Source organism: Salmo salar, chromosome 23 (assembly GCF_965601325.2).
Source record: "Salmo salar chromosome 23, fSalSal1, whole genome shotgun sequence".
Classification (NCBI taxonomy): Eukaryota; Metazoa; Chordata; class Actinopteri; order Salmoniformes; family Salmonidae; genus Salmo; species Salmo salar.
This window is the reverse complement of record NC_138313.1, coordinates 22,578,454-22,597,055: the sequence shown is the minus strand read 5'-3', so window position 1 is coordinate 22,597,055 and position 18,602 is coordinate 22,578,454. Positions and strand designations below refer to the sequence as shown.

Sequence of the window (18,602 nt, the reverse complement as noted above, 5' to 3'; positions counted from 1 at the left end):
GCAGTTAATTGCCGATTTTTGAGGCTGGTAACTCTAATGAACTTATCTTCTGCAGCAGAGGTAACTCTGGGTCTTCCTTTCCTGTGGCGGTCCTCATGAGAGCCAGTTCCATCGTAGCGCTTGATGGTTTTTGCGACTGCACTTTCCGCATTGACTGACCTTCATGTCTTAAAGTAATGATGGAACTGTCATTTCTCTTTATTTATTTGAGCTGTTCTTGCCATAATATGGACTTGTTCTTTTACCAAATAGGGCAATCTTCTGTATACCACCCCTACCTTGTCACAACACAACTGATTGGCTCAAATGCATTAAGAAGGAAATAAATTCCACAAATTAACTTTTAACAAGGCACACCTGATAATTGAAATACATTCCAGGTGACTACCTCATGAAGCTGGTTGAGAGAATGCCAAGAGCGTGCAAAGCTGTCATCAAGATAAAGGGTGGCTACTTTGAATAATCTCAAATCTCAAATATATTTTTATTTGTTTAACACTTTTTTGGTTACTACCTGATCCCATATGTGTTAATTCATGTAGAAAATAGTACAAATAAAGAAAAACCCTTGAATGAGTAGATGTGTCCAAACTTTTGACTGATACTGTATATCTTTTTTTTATCTGAAGAAATGTGTAGAGCACAACCACATTTTAGGCTATTTTGTCTTGTATTTTGTTTATCATTACATATGAGTGTGTTAGCTCTGGACTATATCTGATAGTTTGCAGGTTGTTTATCATTCCTAAGAAATAATAAAGTTGTATATGTACCAAATCTGAAGCTCAGCCTCAACTGTGTTAATGTACTGTATAATATTTTTTAAATAATTAAGCAATAAAGCATGAGGGGGTGTGGTATATGGCCAATATACCACAGCTAATGGCTGTTCTTATGCACAATGCAGAGTGCCTGGATACAGCCCTTAACCGTGGTATACAGCGCATTCGGAAAGTATTCAGACCCCTTGACTTTTTCCATATTTTGTTACGTTACAGCCTTATTCTAAAACAGACTTTAAAAAATCCTCATCAATCTACCCACAATACCCTATAATGACAAAGCAAAAACAGGTTTTGCAAATGTATTACTTAAAAAGAAATATATATATATATATATATATATATATATATAAATGATTTACATAATTATTCAGACCCTTTGCTATGAGACTCGAAATTGAGCTCAGGTGCATGCTGTTTCCATGGATCATCCTTGAGATGTTTCTACAACTTGATTGGAGCCTACCTGCGGTAAATTAAATTAATTGGACATGATTTGGAAAGACACACACCTGTCTATATAAGGTCCCACCATATGATAGTACATGTCAGAGCAAAAACCAAGCCATGAGGTCAAAGGAATTGTCCATAGAGCTCCGAGACAGGTTTGTATCAAGGCACAGATCTAGGGAAGGGTACCCAAAAATGTCTGCAGCACTGAAGGTCCCCAAGAACACAGTGGCCTCCATCATTCCTAAATGGAAGAAGTTTGGAACCACCAAGACTCTTACTAGAGCTGGCTGCCTGGCCAAACTGAGCAATCAGGGGAGAAGGGCGTTGGTCAGGGAGGTGAGCAAGAACAGGATGGTCACTCTGGAGCTCTGTCAGAGTTCCTCTGTGGAGATGGGAGAACCTTCCAGAAGGACAACCATCTCTGCAGCACTCCACAAATCAGGACTTTATGGTAGCGGCCAGACGGAAGAAACTCTTCAGTAAAAGGAACATGACAGCCTGCTTGGAGTTTGCAAAAAGGCACCTAAAGGACTCTGACCATGAAAAACACAATTCTCTGGTCTGATAAAACCAAGATTGAACCTTTTGGCCTGAATGCCAAGCGTCAGGTATGGAGGAAACCTGGCACCATCCCTATGGTGAAGCATGGTGGTGGCAGCATCATGCTGTGAGGATGTTTTTCAGCGGCAGGGACTAGAAGACTAGTAAGGAGAGGGAAAGATGAACAGAGCAAAGTACAGAGAGATCCTTGATGAAAACCTGCTCCAGAGCGCTCAGGACCTCAGACTGGGGAGAAGGTTCACTTTCAACAGGACAACGACCTTAAGCACACCGCATAGACAACGCAGGAGTGACTTCGGGACAAGTCTCTGAATGTCCTTGAGTGGCCCAGACAGAGCCCGGACTTGAAACCGATCAAACATCTCTGGAGAGACCTGAAAATAGGTGTGCACCGACGCTCCCCATCCAACCTGACAGAGCTTGAGAGGATCTGCAGAGAAGAATGAGAGAAACTCCACAAATATAGGTGTGCCAAGCTGGGTAGCGTCATACCCAAGAACACTCAAGGCTGTAATCGCTGCCAAAGGTGCTTCAACAAAGTACTGAGTAAAAGGTCTGAATACTTACGTAAATGTGATATTTCAGTTTTTTTTTATACATTTGCAAAAATGTCAAAAAACCTGTTTTTGCCGTCTCATTATGGGATATTGTGTGTAGATTGAGGGGGGGAAAAACTATTTCATACATTTTAGAATAAGGCTGTAGCGTTACAAAATGAGGAAAAAGTCAATGGGTCTGAATACTTTCCGAATGCACTGTTTTCTTCTCCAGCCATTACCACATGCCCGTCCTCCCTATGTAACATGCCACCAACCTCCTGTGGTATGAATACATAGTTATTTTATACATTACATATACAGAGCATGTCAAGATGTGGGCTAAGCAGACATTTTCCAGAGAACACACAAAAAACATAAAGCAAAGTACTTTGTAAATATGTTTCCATTTTTTATTTGTCAAAAAAACGTTTTTGCTTTGTCATTATGGGGTAGTGTGTGTAGACTGAGGTGGGGGAAACAATTTAATCCATTTTAGAATAAGGCAGGAACATAAAATGTGGAAAAAGTCAATGGGTCTGAATACTTTCCCACTGTATGTATGTATACTGGCCATATACCACAAACCCCAGAGTTGCCTTATTGCTATTATAAACTGGTAAGCAATGTAATTAGAGGCGTAAAAAAAAAAGACTATGGCTTTTAGCCAATCAGCATTCAGCGCTCAAACCACCCAGTTTATAATTAACTTTATAAACTGTGTGGTTCTAGTCCTGAATGCTGATTGGCTGATAGCTGTGGTATATCAGACCGTATAGAACTGGTATGACAAAATATTTATATTTACTGTTCTAATTACGTTGGTAACCAGTTTATAACAGCAATAAGGCACCTCGGAGGTCTGTTGTATATGGCCAATATACTACGGCTAAGGGCTGAATACAGGCACTGCGCGTTGCATCGTGATAAACAGCCCTTAGCCGTGGTATATTGGCCATTTACCACACCTCCGTGCCTTATTGCTTAATTATATGAAATACTACTATTGTTTGAATCCTCTAACACATAGAGCAACACTTTAAATCAAAGTTACTTTTATTGTTCTACTTTTGAAATTGTACATAATCAATATAACTTCTCATGCAGATTGTTCGAACAGGCTACTTGTCTCCTGACAATGGATGTGCTATGTATAGCAATCACAGTGAGTTTCACAGATTAGGGGCTACTTTTCAAATTGGCTCCATTTGGTCATTCTATATCTCAGATTGTTTTGTAACCCTCTGCCCTGGGAGTGCTTATGTGAATGCAGGTGAATTTCACTGTCCTTACCATTGATTCAGTGGAGAACAGTGACAAAGGGAAAATACTTAAGTAAATATTAAATCAGAACAATCAAATGTTTCCAGCCACAAAAGAGAAAGATAAGGAGCATTGTGAATGACATTTTAAAGGTTGAAATCAGAGATATTGCATAAGTGTATTACCTACAGCCAGAAACCACAATAGCTCTTTATTCCTGAAATGCCTGTACCCATCTGACACAATTCTACCAGTGAACTGACCACCATGGTGACACACCCTGGTGACCTATATATTTTTTAATAATAGCCCATTATCTTTAAGGACTTACAATCAACAAAATAAAACCTAGACAATCAGGCTCCCATTGATTTTGTGATTTTAGAGCATAAGAAAACAATTAGCCATGTCAAAATGCTTAGAATTGCAGGAAATTATCTTAACTGCAAAATGTTGTTTCAGCTCCATGCCAAATGTATAGAATAGCAAGAAATTTGCTTTAAAACTTTGCTGCCAAGAGAATTTTTCACTCATTCTTTGGTCAGTATGTTTTTACACCGCTCAATGGTGGGTCGTGCCTCAAGACACCTAGGACTCAAAGCAAAAAAAATACATAAAATAAACAAAAAAGTGTTGGAACCCCTGATCTAACTCACATGGGTTGCCAGATCTAGCTCACATGGGTTGCCACTTGCCAGCATAAGAACCAGTCTTCACCATGAGTGGGCACACTACATGAAGGAACTCTACAATAGCGTTATCATACATTTGTGTTTTATTAATATACATAAAATTGTTAAGAGGACCACGACCATTTTAAACTTTGTTGAATGTGTGTGGTCTCTGGTAGTGAAATGCGCAGCTGTGTGTAATAATAAATAATTTAGTGGGTGCTTATTTTCCTACGAAGGGACCTCACATCACAACAGTGAATAATATGATGTTTCTGACTTCTCTATTTTCAATAAACCAAGTAAGACTACAGTAATCGCAAATTGGTGATCTAAAACAAACATAGGAGAAGAGGAAGTGGAACTAGTCAGAAACGACAGGATACCGGTTTTACAGAAACAAATACTATGTGCTCACATATACCATCTGCTTTTTTGCAACTCAAACGTAAGTGTAAAACAAATCACCTTCTCAAAACCACAAAAATAAGGAATCAGAATTTATATTTGCAGATACGTCATCCAAACACCCATATACTTTATTTTCTAAATTAGTGTTTCCAAGAAATACAGATAGAAATGGCAATGTCAGGAATCTACTTTTTACTTAACATTTCATGTAGAAACTATCTGAAGTGACAAAATACAACAAATGGCATATTCCCAGGTGAGGATTAAAGTGCAGATGAGGGGGGGGGAATTCATCGAGAGTAAGGTCAAAGGTCACTCTCCAGAGCGGCAGCACGCCCTGAAGCCACACTGCAGGTTCTGGCAGCCGCTGGCCGTATCAGCATGGGGACCTGCAGAGAGAGTCCACAGTCAGAACAGTCAATCACTCACTCATAGGCCATGTACTGATGTGCCCATTCGTTTTACCTTGCCGGTGCACCGGCTGGGTGGAGTTTGCACTTTATGGCCAATGGAATGGTCTCAAATTCCAGTGGCATGGTCAAGTTAAAAACCAGTGCCCTTATTAACAGGAAATGTAACTCATCCCAAGTAGGGCTACCGCCCACTCTTCCGACTGGTTTAAAAACAATGTCAAAAGATACTGTTTACACAATGGAGTTAAACATTAAGTTGTGACACAACAGTAAATGTGTTCCGCCAACCAGCTACTTATAGGCCCACTTACCTTGCACCTCACAAGATCAGCAGGACTGTTACATAAGGAACTTACACTGGGAAATGTTCTGGACAGCCAGGTGAGGTTAGGTATGATTGTAATAAGAGGGTTATCGAAGCACATTCATTATTAGTCTTGCCGGATAAGCCCCATAGAGAGATTCTTTAATCCTGCGACCAAATTCACATTTTTTTTGTCCATTAAAATAACATCAAATTGTATTTCTGATCAATTTGATGTTTTTAAATGGACAAAACAATTTGCTTTTCTTTCAAAAACAAGGACATTTCTAAGTGACCCCAAACCTTTGAACGGTATTGTATGTCATTGAAAGCAAGTCTAAGAAGCTTATATTTTGTATTACCATATCATGTTTGTATGATCTCTATAGTTATGTACTTGAAAATGTATCAATTGTCCAATTCGGCATATTTGGGCAGACTTGATAGAAAATATTGTGCAGTATTGCAATGCTTCACTGGATCAGTCTGAAATTTTGTACACACAGTGCTGCCATCTGGTGGCCTAAACTCCTATATGATATTATGGCCTTTCTCTTGCATTTCAAAACACATGTTTTTTTGTTTGTATTATCTATTACCAGATATATGTGTTAACCTGTTGGGGCTAGGGGGCAGTATTTACACGGCCGGATAAAAAACGTACCCGATTTAAACTGGTTACTACTCTTGCCCAGAAACGAGAATACACTAAAGTTTCTAAAACTGTTTGAATGGTGTCTGTGAGTATAACAGAACTCATATGGCAGGCCAAAACCTGATAAGATTCCATACAGGAAGTGCCCTGTCTGACAATTTGTTCTCCTTCTGTGGCATCTCTATCGAAAATACAGCATCTCTGCTGTAACGTGACATTTTCTAAGGCTTCCATTGGCTCTCAGAAGGCGCCAGAAAGTGGAATGATGTCTCTGCAGTCTCTGGGCAAAAAACTGCAGGAGTTTTTGTGAGTGGTCAGGCAGGGAAAAATGACACTGGAGATGCACGTCCACGAGACGACTCCATGTCTTTGAATGAATACAACGTCGCCCGGTTGGAATATTATCGCTATTTTACAAGAAAAATAGCATAAAAATTTATTTTAAACAGCGTTTGACATGCTTCGAAGTACGGTAATGGAATATTTTGCATTTTTTTGTCACGAAATGCGCTCGCGCGTCACCCTTCGGATATTGACCTGAACGCACAAACAAAACGGAGCTATTTACATTTTAGTCATTTAGCAGATGCTCTTATCCAGAGCGACTTACAGTAGTGAATGCACACATTTCATACATTTTTTTTTTCTGTGCTGGCCCCCTGTGGGAATCGAACCCACAACCCTGGCGTTGCAAACACCATGCGTTGCAAACACCATGCTCTACCAACTGAGCTACAGGGATGGCCTATTTGATTATAACTATGGATTATTTGGAACCAAAACAACATTTGTTGTTGAAGTAGAAGTCCTGGGACTGCATTCTGACGAAGAACAGCAAAGGTAATCCAATTTTTCTTATAGTAAATCTGAGTTTGGTGAGAGCCAAACTTGGTGGGTGTCAAATTAGCTAGCCGGGCTATCTACTCAGAATATTGCAAAATAGGCTTTCGCCGAAAAGCTATTTTAAAATCTGACACCGCGATTGCATAAAGGAGTTCTGTATGTATTTTGTGAACGTTAATCGTGAGTAATTTAGTAAATTCACCGGAAGTTTGCGGTGGGTATGGTAGTTCTGAACATCACATGCTAATGTAAAAAGCTGGTTTTGATATAAATATGAACTTGACTGAACAAAACATGCATGTATTGTAGAACATGTCCTAGGAGTGTCATCTGATGAAGATCAAAGGTTAGTGCTGCATTTAGCTGTGGTTTTGGTTTTTGTGACATATATGCTTGCTTTGAAAATGGCTGTGTGATTATTTTTGGCAGGGTACTCTCCTGACATAATCTAATGTTTTGCTTTCGCTGTAAAGCCTTTTTGAAATCGGACAATGTGGTTAGATTAACGAGTCTTCTCTTTAAAATGGTGTAAAATAGTCATATGTTTGACAAATTGAAGTTATAGCATTTATGAGGTATTTGTATTTCGCGCCACGCGATTCCACTGGCTGTTGACTAGGTGGGACGCTTGCTTGCCCAGGGAGGTTAAATTCTCCTACAACTTCACATTTCCACAAACTTCAAAGTATTTCCTTTCAAATGGTATCAAGAATATGCATATCCTTGCTTCAGGTCCTGAGCTACAGGCAGTTAGATATGTCATTTTAGACTAAATTTGAAAAAAAAAAGGGTTACATTACATAATCGTTAATAAGAAGGCCACAATGGAAGTACGTTGTTAAACGTTGTGTCATCCCCAATCATTTTAAATGCATTGTGTCCACATGTGGTCGTTTTGTAAAATAAATTAAATTCAAGAAATGTATAAAATTGTGCATCACTCATATCCTTGTATGAATACGTTGCCTGATAAGAGGGTGTTTTCCCAGTTTTCCCTAATATTGTGCATTTTGTGTGTGCGCGCGTTACCATTGATGTTGTCGCAGTAGTAGAAGTGTTCATCATTGAGGGCAGGACAGGCTGACACCAGCTCCTGTAGCCCAACCTCAGTGATGAGGAGACATCCAGACAGGTTCAAATGCTCCAGGAGAGGAAGACCTCCACGCTGAGACAGCACCCTGAAACACACACACACACGCGTAGAGTATATAATACACAATCATTTGAACCTACTCACAGTCAATATCAGTAACACAAAGAAAGATTTACACAATTTATCCACAGGTATAATACATATGCATGTTTGTCATTTCTTTGAAGAGCAGCATCCCAAGCAGTTTTACCTCAAGCCCAGGTCTGTAACCCGATAGCATCCAGAGAGGCTGAGGAATCTCAGCGAGCGCCGAGCGTCTGACTGATCAGTTCTGTTGTAAAGCTCCAGGCACCGCTGACCCCCAGAGGAGCATTTAGTCCAAAACTCTGCCCCTGCACTGCCCCTGGTGGTGTAAGACAAACACTGCAGCCCTCCATAAGTCCTCAGGGCCATCTCACCAGTGCAGCAGGTTGAATGGCCACAGCAGGCCTCCCCAAGCCCATACTGCTGCTGCCAGTAGGAGGTGCTATAGCTTGTCCTGAGGCCCCGCCTCCTACTCCTCCTGCAGCAACACGAACCTCCTGGCTTCGTCGCCACAAAGCCTCGCCCCTCAGGGGTAGACACTCCCCCGCGGCGGTTCCACTCTGCTGCATCCTCGATGTCGGCCAGCTCCGAAGGGTCCAGGACCCAGACCCTGGAGGGGCTGCTGCACCGTCTCCCCGTATGCTGCTTGAAGATCAGGGCCTGCCGGCTGGCCCCCGTCAAACGGAGGCTCCGCTCGTCCAGCAGACTGATGGGAGGTGGGCTCTTCAGAAGCTTGGCTTGCCGGTCGGATCGTTTCTGAGAGTAGGTGAGCGATGCCAGGTACCCCAGACCAATGGACAGCTTCTTCAGGGTGTGGTCAGTGATCTTCTCACAGCCTGATAGGTCCAGGTGCTCAAGAGACAGACATGACCCCAGAGATGACCAACTGACAGAAAAGAAGTGAAGAGAAATCAAATCAATTAGGGGAGAAGAGAGACAAGTTCAATAGTTAATCATACCCTGTAGTCTTCAGCATAATTGGTCTGGCTATGGATGGCATACCTGTCAAAGGCGGAGTCTGTGACATCAGTCTGAGTGAGGTCCAGGTGGGTGAGATTAGGACAGAGACTAAGGATCTGACGCACCTGTGGCAGCAGACACACATACAGCACCAGTTAATGTTTGGACACACCTACTTATTCAAGGGTTTTCGTTTATTTTTACTATTTTCTACATTGTAGAATAATAGTGAAGACATCAAAACTATGAAATGACACATATGGAATCATGTAGTAAACAAAAAAGTTAAATCAAAATATATTTTATATTTGAGATTCTTCAAAGTAGCCACCCTTTGCACACTCTTGGCATTCTCTCAACCAGCTTCATAAGGTAGTCACCTGGAATACTTTTCCAACAGTCTTGAAGGAGTACCCACATATGCGGAGCACTTGTTGGCTGCTTTTCCTTCACTCTGCGGTCCAACCCATCCCAAACCATCTCAATTGGGTTGAGGTCAGGTGATTGTGGAGGCCAGGTCAAATGATTAAAAACATTTTTTTTTTTACCTTTATTTAACTAGGCAAGTCAGTTAAGAATAAAATCATATTTACAATGACGGCCTACCGGGGAACAGTGGATTAACTGCTTGTTCAGGGGCAGAACGACAGATTTTTACCTTGTCAGCTCAGGGATTCAATCCCGCAACCTTTCGGTTACTGGCCCAACGCTCTAACCACTAGGCTACCTGCCACCCCACCATGAATCTGATGCAGCACTCCATCACTCTCCTTCTTGGTCAAATAGCCCTTATACAGCCTGGAAGTGTGTTGTGGGTAATTGTCCTGTTGAAAAACAAATGATGCTCCCACTAAGCACAAACCAGATTGGATGGCGTATTGCTGCAGAATGCTGTGGTAGCCATGCTGGTAAAGTGTGCATCGAATTCTACATAAATCACAGAGTGTCAACAGCAAAGCACCCCCACACCATCACACCTCCTCCATGTTGGGAACCTCACAAACGGAGATCATCTGTTCACCTACTCTGTGTCTCACAAAGACAGCGGTTGGAACCGAAAATCTCACATTTGGACTCATCAGACCAAAGGACAGATTTCCACCGGTCTAATGTCCATTGCTCGTGTTTCTTGCACCAAGCAAGCCTCTTCTTATTATTGGTGTCCTTTAGTAGTGGTTTCCTTGTAGCAATTTGACCATGAAAGCCTGATTCACACAACAACAACAAAATATAATAATAATTCACGCAGTCTCCTCTGAACAGTTGATGTTGAGATGTGTCTATTACTTTAACTCTCTGAAGCATTTATTTGGGCTGCAATCTGAGGTGCAGTTAATTGCCGATTTTTGAGGCTGGTAATTCTAATGAACTTATCCTCTGCAGCAGAGGTAACTCTGGGTCTTCCTTTTCTGTGGAGGTCCTCATGAGAACCAGTTTCATCATAGCGCTTGATGGTTTTTGCTACTGCACTTGAAGGATTGACTGACCATGTCTTAAAGTAATGGACTGTCATTTCTCTTTGCTTATTTGAGCTGTTCTTGCCATTATATGGACCCGGTCTTTTACCAAATAGGGCTATCTTCTGCATACCACGCCTAACCTTGTCACAACACAACTGATTAGCTCAAACGCATTATGAAACAAATTCCACAAATTAACATAAGGCAGACCTGTTAATTTAAATGCATTCCAGGTGACTATCACACGAAGCTGGTTGAGAGAATTCCAAGAGTGTGCAAAGCTGTCATCAAGGCAAATCGCAAATATAAAACATTTGTTTAACACCCTTTTGGTTACTACGTGATACCATGTGTGTCATTTCATAGTTTTGATGTCTTCACTATTATTCTACAACATAGAAAATAGTCAAAAATAAAGAAAAACCCTGGGATGAGTAGGTGTCCAAATGTTTGACTGGTACTGTATACATACAGATCATTAACCAACACTCTGCCATGTAGAGCCTAGTCAGTCTGAAACAGCCTTCATTCACACGCCAGCTTCTCTCATTACTTAGAGAATAGGAAGCTTTGTATTAGTAGCACTGCTTCATTGATGTTCTAGGCATATTATCATGAATATTCATACCATCTTACTGGAGACCGTAGAGCTGTAGGCCAGAACGATGGACCTGACAGAGGAACCCACAGCTGGCAGAAGGTTCTGGATCATTTCATTTAGTAGTTTCTTCTCCCGCTGAGCTGAGCTTATAGCCAATGAGTCTTCACAAGTATCATCTAAACAAGGGAGAAAATGGGTACACCAGAGATGAGGTAATAGGACAAGACAGCCAGAAAAATCGCCCTAACAATTCTTCCAAATCTGTAAACACTGTCACTTCAATCAAGCTATGCATTTTCCCTGGATCAATCCTTTAGATGTACTCCTGACAAACACAGACTGACTGGGGTTGACACCGTTAGGAGGCTGAAAGAGCTCACCAGACTCATCCACATCTGCATCCTCATCCCACTCCTGGTAGGCCTTGCCCTCATCCTGCAGACTGTTCACCCACTCCTCATCCGGTTCCTGATTCAGATCAGCTGGGGGGCCGCGATAGTGATCCCCTGGGAAACAGACAGTGTCTTATTTCATTAAGAGGAAAAACAAGTGTCAAAATATTTTATTGGCAGCTTTTACAGTGTTGACTGCTTCACCATCAGTGAGGACAAAAATATTAAAGGTCAACACTGATATCTCTGTACCTCTGGCCCAGCGTACAGGGTAGAGGTGCCTCCACAGAGAACCGGTCTTGGCCAGGTCGGACCAGGCTGAGGACACCTGGCCACAGTGACACAGGTCCTCAGGACCCAGGTAGCGGAACAGATGCAGCAGGATCTCTGTAGGTAGCTGGGAGATGTGGGTGGAGCACAGCTCTTTCTCTAGTTCTGAGGATTGATAACCAGTTTTTTTAAACGTTTTTTTAAAATAGTCAGTGTAGTGTACAATACATACTGAACTCAAGTGCTTATGAAATGTTACTTAAGTAATGCTTCTCTACAGTTCGAGGTAAAAAGACCTAAGAATAATTGCTAGACCATAGCAATAACACAGAAACAGAAGTGTGATTCAGCCGTCTGTAGAAATGTTTTTGGTAAGCATTAAAGCCACACCTCAACAAACATTTGGTTCTGGGAAATTTGGCCAACTCATTTCCTAATGTACTGACCACATCCGCCAATATAGCGTAGTTATGACTAAGCTGAAGTTGAGAAGTGTGTTGCTGAAGGAGATATTAGGTAAAGGGATTGCATGGTGATAGATGTCATATGGAGGAGGCTGTGTATACTGGGGAGAAAACAGAATCATAGCCGTCACCAAGATGTAGGTGTGCGCTCTAGAGAAGGCAATAAAGGGGTCTGTGACTCACCGTCAGTCTTCTCGTGGTCAGCATACTTGAAGGCCTTGTGCAGCTCCTCTGCCTGGCTCCACAGACTGAGCCCCTTCAGCACTTCTGCTGCACAGTCCCATCGCTGCTGGCTACAGTGCTGTGCCATCACCTGCTTCTTGAGGTCTTTCAGCTCCTCATAGGTGAAGTACTGCATCAGCATGGGCTGGAACACCTGGAATAGACCCCATTACATAAACACATATAAAGCAATTCATTATTATGAGCTAGACAGAAAGGCCAACAGTTCAAGAGAATATCTTATTTGCTGGTACTGTTATGATATGGAGGGAAGGTTACTGTTAGGACAGACAAAACGCACTATCCAGATTACACTTCCACACACTCCATTCCCCCAGGAGGCAGCAGCAACCTTGTCCAGATGCTGAGTCTGGTTGATTAGCACATCATTTGCTGACAATTAGTGTGATCGTCAGTCAGTGTCCCAGTTTACATGCCTTGAGGCTGCTGGGTTTGTTTGGTTTCGAGTCTAGTTTGGGCATGCCTGTTTGTAGGTTTCTGTTTTGTACGTTATTTTCGTTACTATCTGAACAACTAATAAATCGCTTGTGCTCGCCGACCACATACTCTTATTTCTCCCAAATGCACACATTAATTCAGGTTACAGACCATGTAACTAGGCCTAGGACCACTAAAAGTGAGTGCAACAATATCCGTAGGCTAGTTATGGGTTTTGTGACAGTACCCATTCATGGACAGAACACTATATAACAAACATGTATTAATAATTGGTAACACTTTATTTGGATAGTCCATCTAGTAACCTAAACCTTTATCTTAAACTTTGCCCTTATTCTAACCCTAACAAGCAGTTGCTTATCAACAGATCATTTCTTTGATAGTATGACCATATGTAGAGGATCTACAGATGGACTATCCAAATAAAGTGGGACCTAATCATTTACACAGTAGGTCCTACATCAGAATATCTCAAGTTAATTATTACAAATGACATGATTTAATCATACCTCTTCCTCCTCCTTCATGTGGGGTAAGAAGTCCTGTGTGAATGCCTCCAGTCGCTCTTTCAGTTGCCGGGCATAGTTCAGCTGCTCATACTCGCTCTGCAATTATACCGTAATCATGACATCATACACGACTGACTGTCATTCACTCCACTTAAATAAATGCCATCAATCCTCAGCTTCGGTCAAATCAAACCACACAATCGTAACAGTCAAACAATCAAGAGTGAACAGACCAATAAAATACTCTAACAAATACTTTCACTTGTAGGATAAGCAAATTATTAACAGGCAAAACTGAAAAATACCAGCTGTAACTTTTTTTCATCCAATATTCCATTGATGAATCTGCAGAGACTTAACCAAAAATTATTAGAATTGCATTTACAAACAATTAAACAAAGTTTTGTTTATCTGAGCTGAAATGAAAACATTTCCTGTCCTGGTTGAAGACCAAGTACAGATTACCAAATTCTGCTCTTACAAAGGAAATTCCACCGTTTAGTAAGAGCAGATTATGATTGGGACAGACTCAGACAAATGTTAAAATGTACACAATTGCGCCATTCAGGACAGGCCATTTCTTGTTTGTACATGGCTACATTTGTCTCAAAAAGCTCTGGAAACAGGTCACAGGAACAATTCTGCCTGGAACCAAAATAGGCCAGCAGTCTCTCTCTCAAAACAGCTTATGGCATCTATAAACGGAGTCTCCCTGTAATGTTCACAGGCCCATGCTATTCGTGTCCTGCTTGGTGCTCCCTACAAGCTACAAAATACAGCTCCTCCTAACACCAAATATAGGCTACTGTATACAATCAGCATAACGAGGAGAGGCTATAAGGTCATTCCTGATCAGTGAAACGACTAACCAAAATCTAAAACAGACATTTTGCAGGTCAGGAAAGTCCATATAGGCTTTTCCAACATAATGCCAATAATTTAACAGATTCCCTTTTAAGGAATTGAGGCATAATTATTATTGTTCAATCATGTGTTGTGTTTAGAAACACCAGTTTCACTAATGTAAGGGGTGGAAAAAAAAGGTAACAGGAAACCTAGCTGAGGAACGCTCAACTCCGTTGTCTTGTATCGAGGCGGAGATGAGTTTGGATAACTGTTCACGGGATTTGCTAGCAACATCTTTGAGCCACCACCAGTCGATTCTTGTAAAAATATTAATTCTGAAAACACTTACCTGTACCTATGTTTGTCCAGTACAACTGCAGTCCTTCCACGGGGTGCTGAAATTCATACTTTTAATAAACTTTTAGCGGCTACAACCACCGACTTTTCCCTTGTTGCTCGTACTACGTAAGCTGAGATGCAATTGGGTCTGTGCTATCCCGAATCCATGGGACGTCCCTACCCCATTTAAGTTTAAAATGGTTAAGGTTAGGGGTTAAAGTTAGGGTTTAGGGTTGGGACATCCCAAGGATCCCGGATAGTACGGACCAAATTGCATCTCAGCTTACGTCGTACAAGCAACGAGGAAAAGGTTGGTGGTTGTATTCGCTAAATGGAAGGACTGCAGCTGTACAGGACAAACAAAGGTACAGGTAAGTGTTTTCAGAATTGAAATTTTTTACAAGACTCGACTGATGGTGACCCAATATTGTTGCTAGTAAATCCCGCAACCAGTTATGAAAGCTAAACTCCGCCTCGATATAAGAGAACAGTGTTGAGCGTTTCTCAGTTACAGGAAACCAAGACCTTCCTTATCCAACAACATGTTGTTGTTAAAATGACATGTCTGAAGGCTGAATGACTACAGGGATAGGCTATCATTTCTGTGCAGACATGACTCAGTGACACACAACACAAAGCCCAAGGAGCAAGAGGGATTATTTGTGAGTCTTTTCATAAATGTTATGTTGGTGGCAGTACTTTTACTGATATCATTAGTGGAGTCACCTTAACGCTTCTCAGCCCTTTCTCAAACAGGGACAACATCTCTGACAACTTGTTATCGGAGTGCACATTATACACAGTGCAGCTGCGCTGTTGCAACAGGCCGATGATATACTCGTTTTCAATCTGTTCGTGCATCTTGAACTCCTTGAAGGTGGCACACAGTGACTGAAGAAATGAGCGGAAGTCATTGTTGTTGGAGAAGTTGGTCTGTGACAGCTGTGGTATAAAGGAAAGAAATAACATGTCAAAGTTTCTCAGATAGCAATAGCAGACCTGCACACAACCATAGCAACAGAACTGTGGACATGCCTGTATGAGTGGAACTAAGCCTCATTAACGTGACCTTAGGTATGCTCCCTCTAATTCTCCCATCTCGCTCAGCAGACCTGAGCCCTAGGACCATGGCTGTCTGGCTGTCCCCAGTCAGCATGGTCATACTCTGATCCAATTTCTGCTGTTCTGCCTGCGGCAATGGAACACTGGCATGTTCACTGGATGTGCTAACTTGTACCGGACCTGCTGCCCTCTCCCTCCACGTCATTTGCTGTCTCGACCTCTGAATGCTTGGAAATGAAAAGCCAACTGCCATTTACTCCTGAGTTGCTGACATGTTGCACCCTCTATAACCACTGATTATTATTTGACGTCTTAAAGAACGATCTGGATCTGTACTCTTATAATCTCCACACAGCACAGCCAGAAGAGGACTGGTCACCCCTTAAATCCTGGTTCCTCTAGTTTTCTTCCTAGGTTCCTGCCTTTCTACTGAGTTTTTCCCAAGCCAGCGTGCTTCTACATTTGCATTGCTTGCTTACTCTTTGGGGTTTAGGCTGGGTATCTGTATAAGCACTTTGTGAGTTCTGCTGGCGTAAAGGGCTTTATAAATACATTTGATTGATTGATAAATGCCCGCAGAACCGTTCATTCCGCTGTTCATTGCTTGGATGGGCTCAAAGTAGCTTGCTAGCTAAGTTATGCATATATTTTGTGTTTTGCTCATGCCAAGTTATGACGTTAGGTAAAGGGGAAACAATATTAACTAGCTAGCCACACTGTAACGGTTTAGCTACCTAGCTAAGATATCGTGTTGCATAACTACAAAAGGGCTAGAAAACTTCAGACTCGTCTTCGGCAGCCACGTAACTAGCTATAACTAAAGTGTTTGTTACCTACTAAATAGCCAAGTTAGCTATCCTGTCTTTGCCTTGCTAGGTTAGCTTGCTAAGAAACTGGTTGAGACCTTTCCCAACTAGCCAGCGACTGACATACTGTAGCTAACTACTATGCCAAAAACACACCCATTTCTCAGACCAGCTAACGTTAGCTAGCTAAACCACTGCGTTAGCAGCAAATACCAGGCAGCAGACGATAGCTAGCTTTTTGAGTAAATTCTCAATTCACATTCCTCCATACATACCTTCTCGCAGTAAAGTCCTACCAACTGTTTCATTCGCCAATGTGGGCCAGTAAAAACATCCACCTCGTCGGGAAAAGGTGCCATCTTCACTCCATAAAAACTAGTCAGCACTAACGTTGTACGCTAGCTAACTGGTTAGCTTAGCATTGGTGAAGTCAGAATGGGCATGCGCACTCCACTGTTATGTGACAGAATCGGTGGCGTTGGAATTAGGAATTAGAATACACCGAACAAAAATATAAACGCAACATGTAAAGTGTTTGTCCCATGTTTCATGAGCTGAAAAAAATATCCAAGAAATGTTCCATACGCACATAAATCTTATCTCAAATGTTGTGCACATTTGTTTACATCTCTGTCAGTGAGCATTTCTCCTTTGCCAAAATAATCCATCCGCTTGATATGTGTGGCATTTCAATAAATGTATTACAGAGCATGATCATTGCACAGGTGCACCATGTGCTGTAGACAGTAAAAGGCCACTCTAAAATGTGCAGTTTTGTCACACAACACAATGCCACAGATGTCTCAAGTTTTGAGAGCATGTAATTGGCATGCTAACTGCTGGAACGTTTGCCAGAGCTGTTGCAAGAAAAAGAAATTAACATTCAGTTACCATAAACCACCTCCAACATCTGGCTAATCTGGGACCAGTCACACTGACAGCAGATTAAACTGAGTTTGCACAACCAAAGAATGTCTGTACCCACTGTCAGAAACCATCTAAGGAAAGCTCATCACTCTCACCAGGGTCTTGACCTGACTGCAGTTCAGCATCATAACCAACAGCATCATAACCATCATAACCAACTTCAAATGCTCACCTTCAATGGCCACTGCATGCTGGAGAAGTTACATTTTAGTCATTTAGCAGATGCTCTTATCCAGAGCGATTTACAGTAGTGAATGCATACATTTTTTTTGCTTACGTAACTGGTCCCCCGTGGGAATCGAACCCACAACCCTGGCATTGCAAACACCATGCTCGACCAACTGAGCCACACAGGACTGTGTGTGCTAGCAAGCTACTTTGAGCCCATCCAAGCAATGAACAGCGGAATGAACGGTTCTGCGGGCATTTATCAATCAATCAAATGTATTTATAAAGCCCTTTACGCCAGCAGAACTCACAAAGTGCTTATACAGATACCCAGCCTAAACCCCCAAAGAGTAAGCAAGCAATGCAAATGTAGAAGCACGCTGGCTTGGGAAAAACTCAGTAGAAAGGCAGGAACCTAGGAAGAAAACTAGAGGAACCAGGATTTAAGGGGTGACCAGTCCTCTTCTGGCTGTGCTGTGTGGAGATTATAAGAGTACAGATCCAGATCATTCTTTAAGACGTCAAATAATAATCAGTGGTTATAGAGGGTGCAACATGTCAGCAACTCGGGAGTAAATGAGTAAATCTCAGTTGGCTTTTCATTTCCAAGCATTCAGAGGTCGAGACAGCAAATGACGTGGAGGGAGAGGGCAGCAGGTCCGGTACAAGTTAGCACATCCAGTGAACATGTCAGCGTTCCATTGCCGCAGGCAGAACAGCAGAAATTGGATCGGAGTATGACCATGCTGACTGGGGACAGCCAGACAGCCATGGTCCTCGGGCTCAGGTCCGCCGAGAGAGATGGAAGAATTAGAGGGAGCATACCTAAGGTGTGCTCTTCATGGATGAATCCCGGTTTCAACTGTACTGGACAGATGGCAGACAGCATGTATGGCATCTTGTGGTTAGAAGGATTACTTTATCCTATCCCAGGTATTCCTTAAAGAGGTGGGGTTTCAGGTGTCTCCGGAAGGTGGTGATTGACTCCGCTGTCCTGGCGTCGTGAGGGAGCTTGTTCCACCATTGGGGTGCCAGAGCAGCGAACAGT

The 18,602-nt window shown here is 42.1% G+C and overlaps 1 protein-coding gene across 2 annotated transcripts; it reads right to left on the bottom strand.

The window, feature by feature from the left end:
- Positions 1-3,370: 3,370 nt before the first annotated feature.
- On the bottom strand, positions 3,371-17,457 carry LOC106584217 (F-box/LRR-repeat protein 5-like). 2 transcript variants are annotated; one of them, XM_014169255.3, is made up of 11 exons: positions 16,735-17,457; positions 15,318-15,533; positions 13,407-13,502; positions 12,400-12,592; positions 11,735-11,917; positions 11,471-11,596; positions 11,118-11,266; positions 9,072-9,154; positions 8,236-8,955; positions 7,922-8,070; positions 3,371-5,066 (listed from the first exon to the last, which is right to left on the bottom strand). In XM_014169255.3, the coding sequence occupies exons 1-11, from the start codon at positions 16,816-16,818 to the stop codon at positions 4,990-4,992; spliced, it is 2,076 nt and encodes a 691-aa protein (XP_014024730.1). In that variant the 5' UTR covers positions 16,819-17,457; the 3' UTR covers positions 3,371-4,989. The 2 variants fall into 2 exon arrangements, with proteins under 2 accessions (XP_014024730.1, XP_045561903.1); XM_045705947.2 differs by lacking the exons at positions 15,318-15,533; positions 16,735-17,457 and adding an exon at positions 13,712-14,546.
- Positions 17,458-18,602: the final 1,145 nt, after the last annotated feature.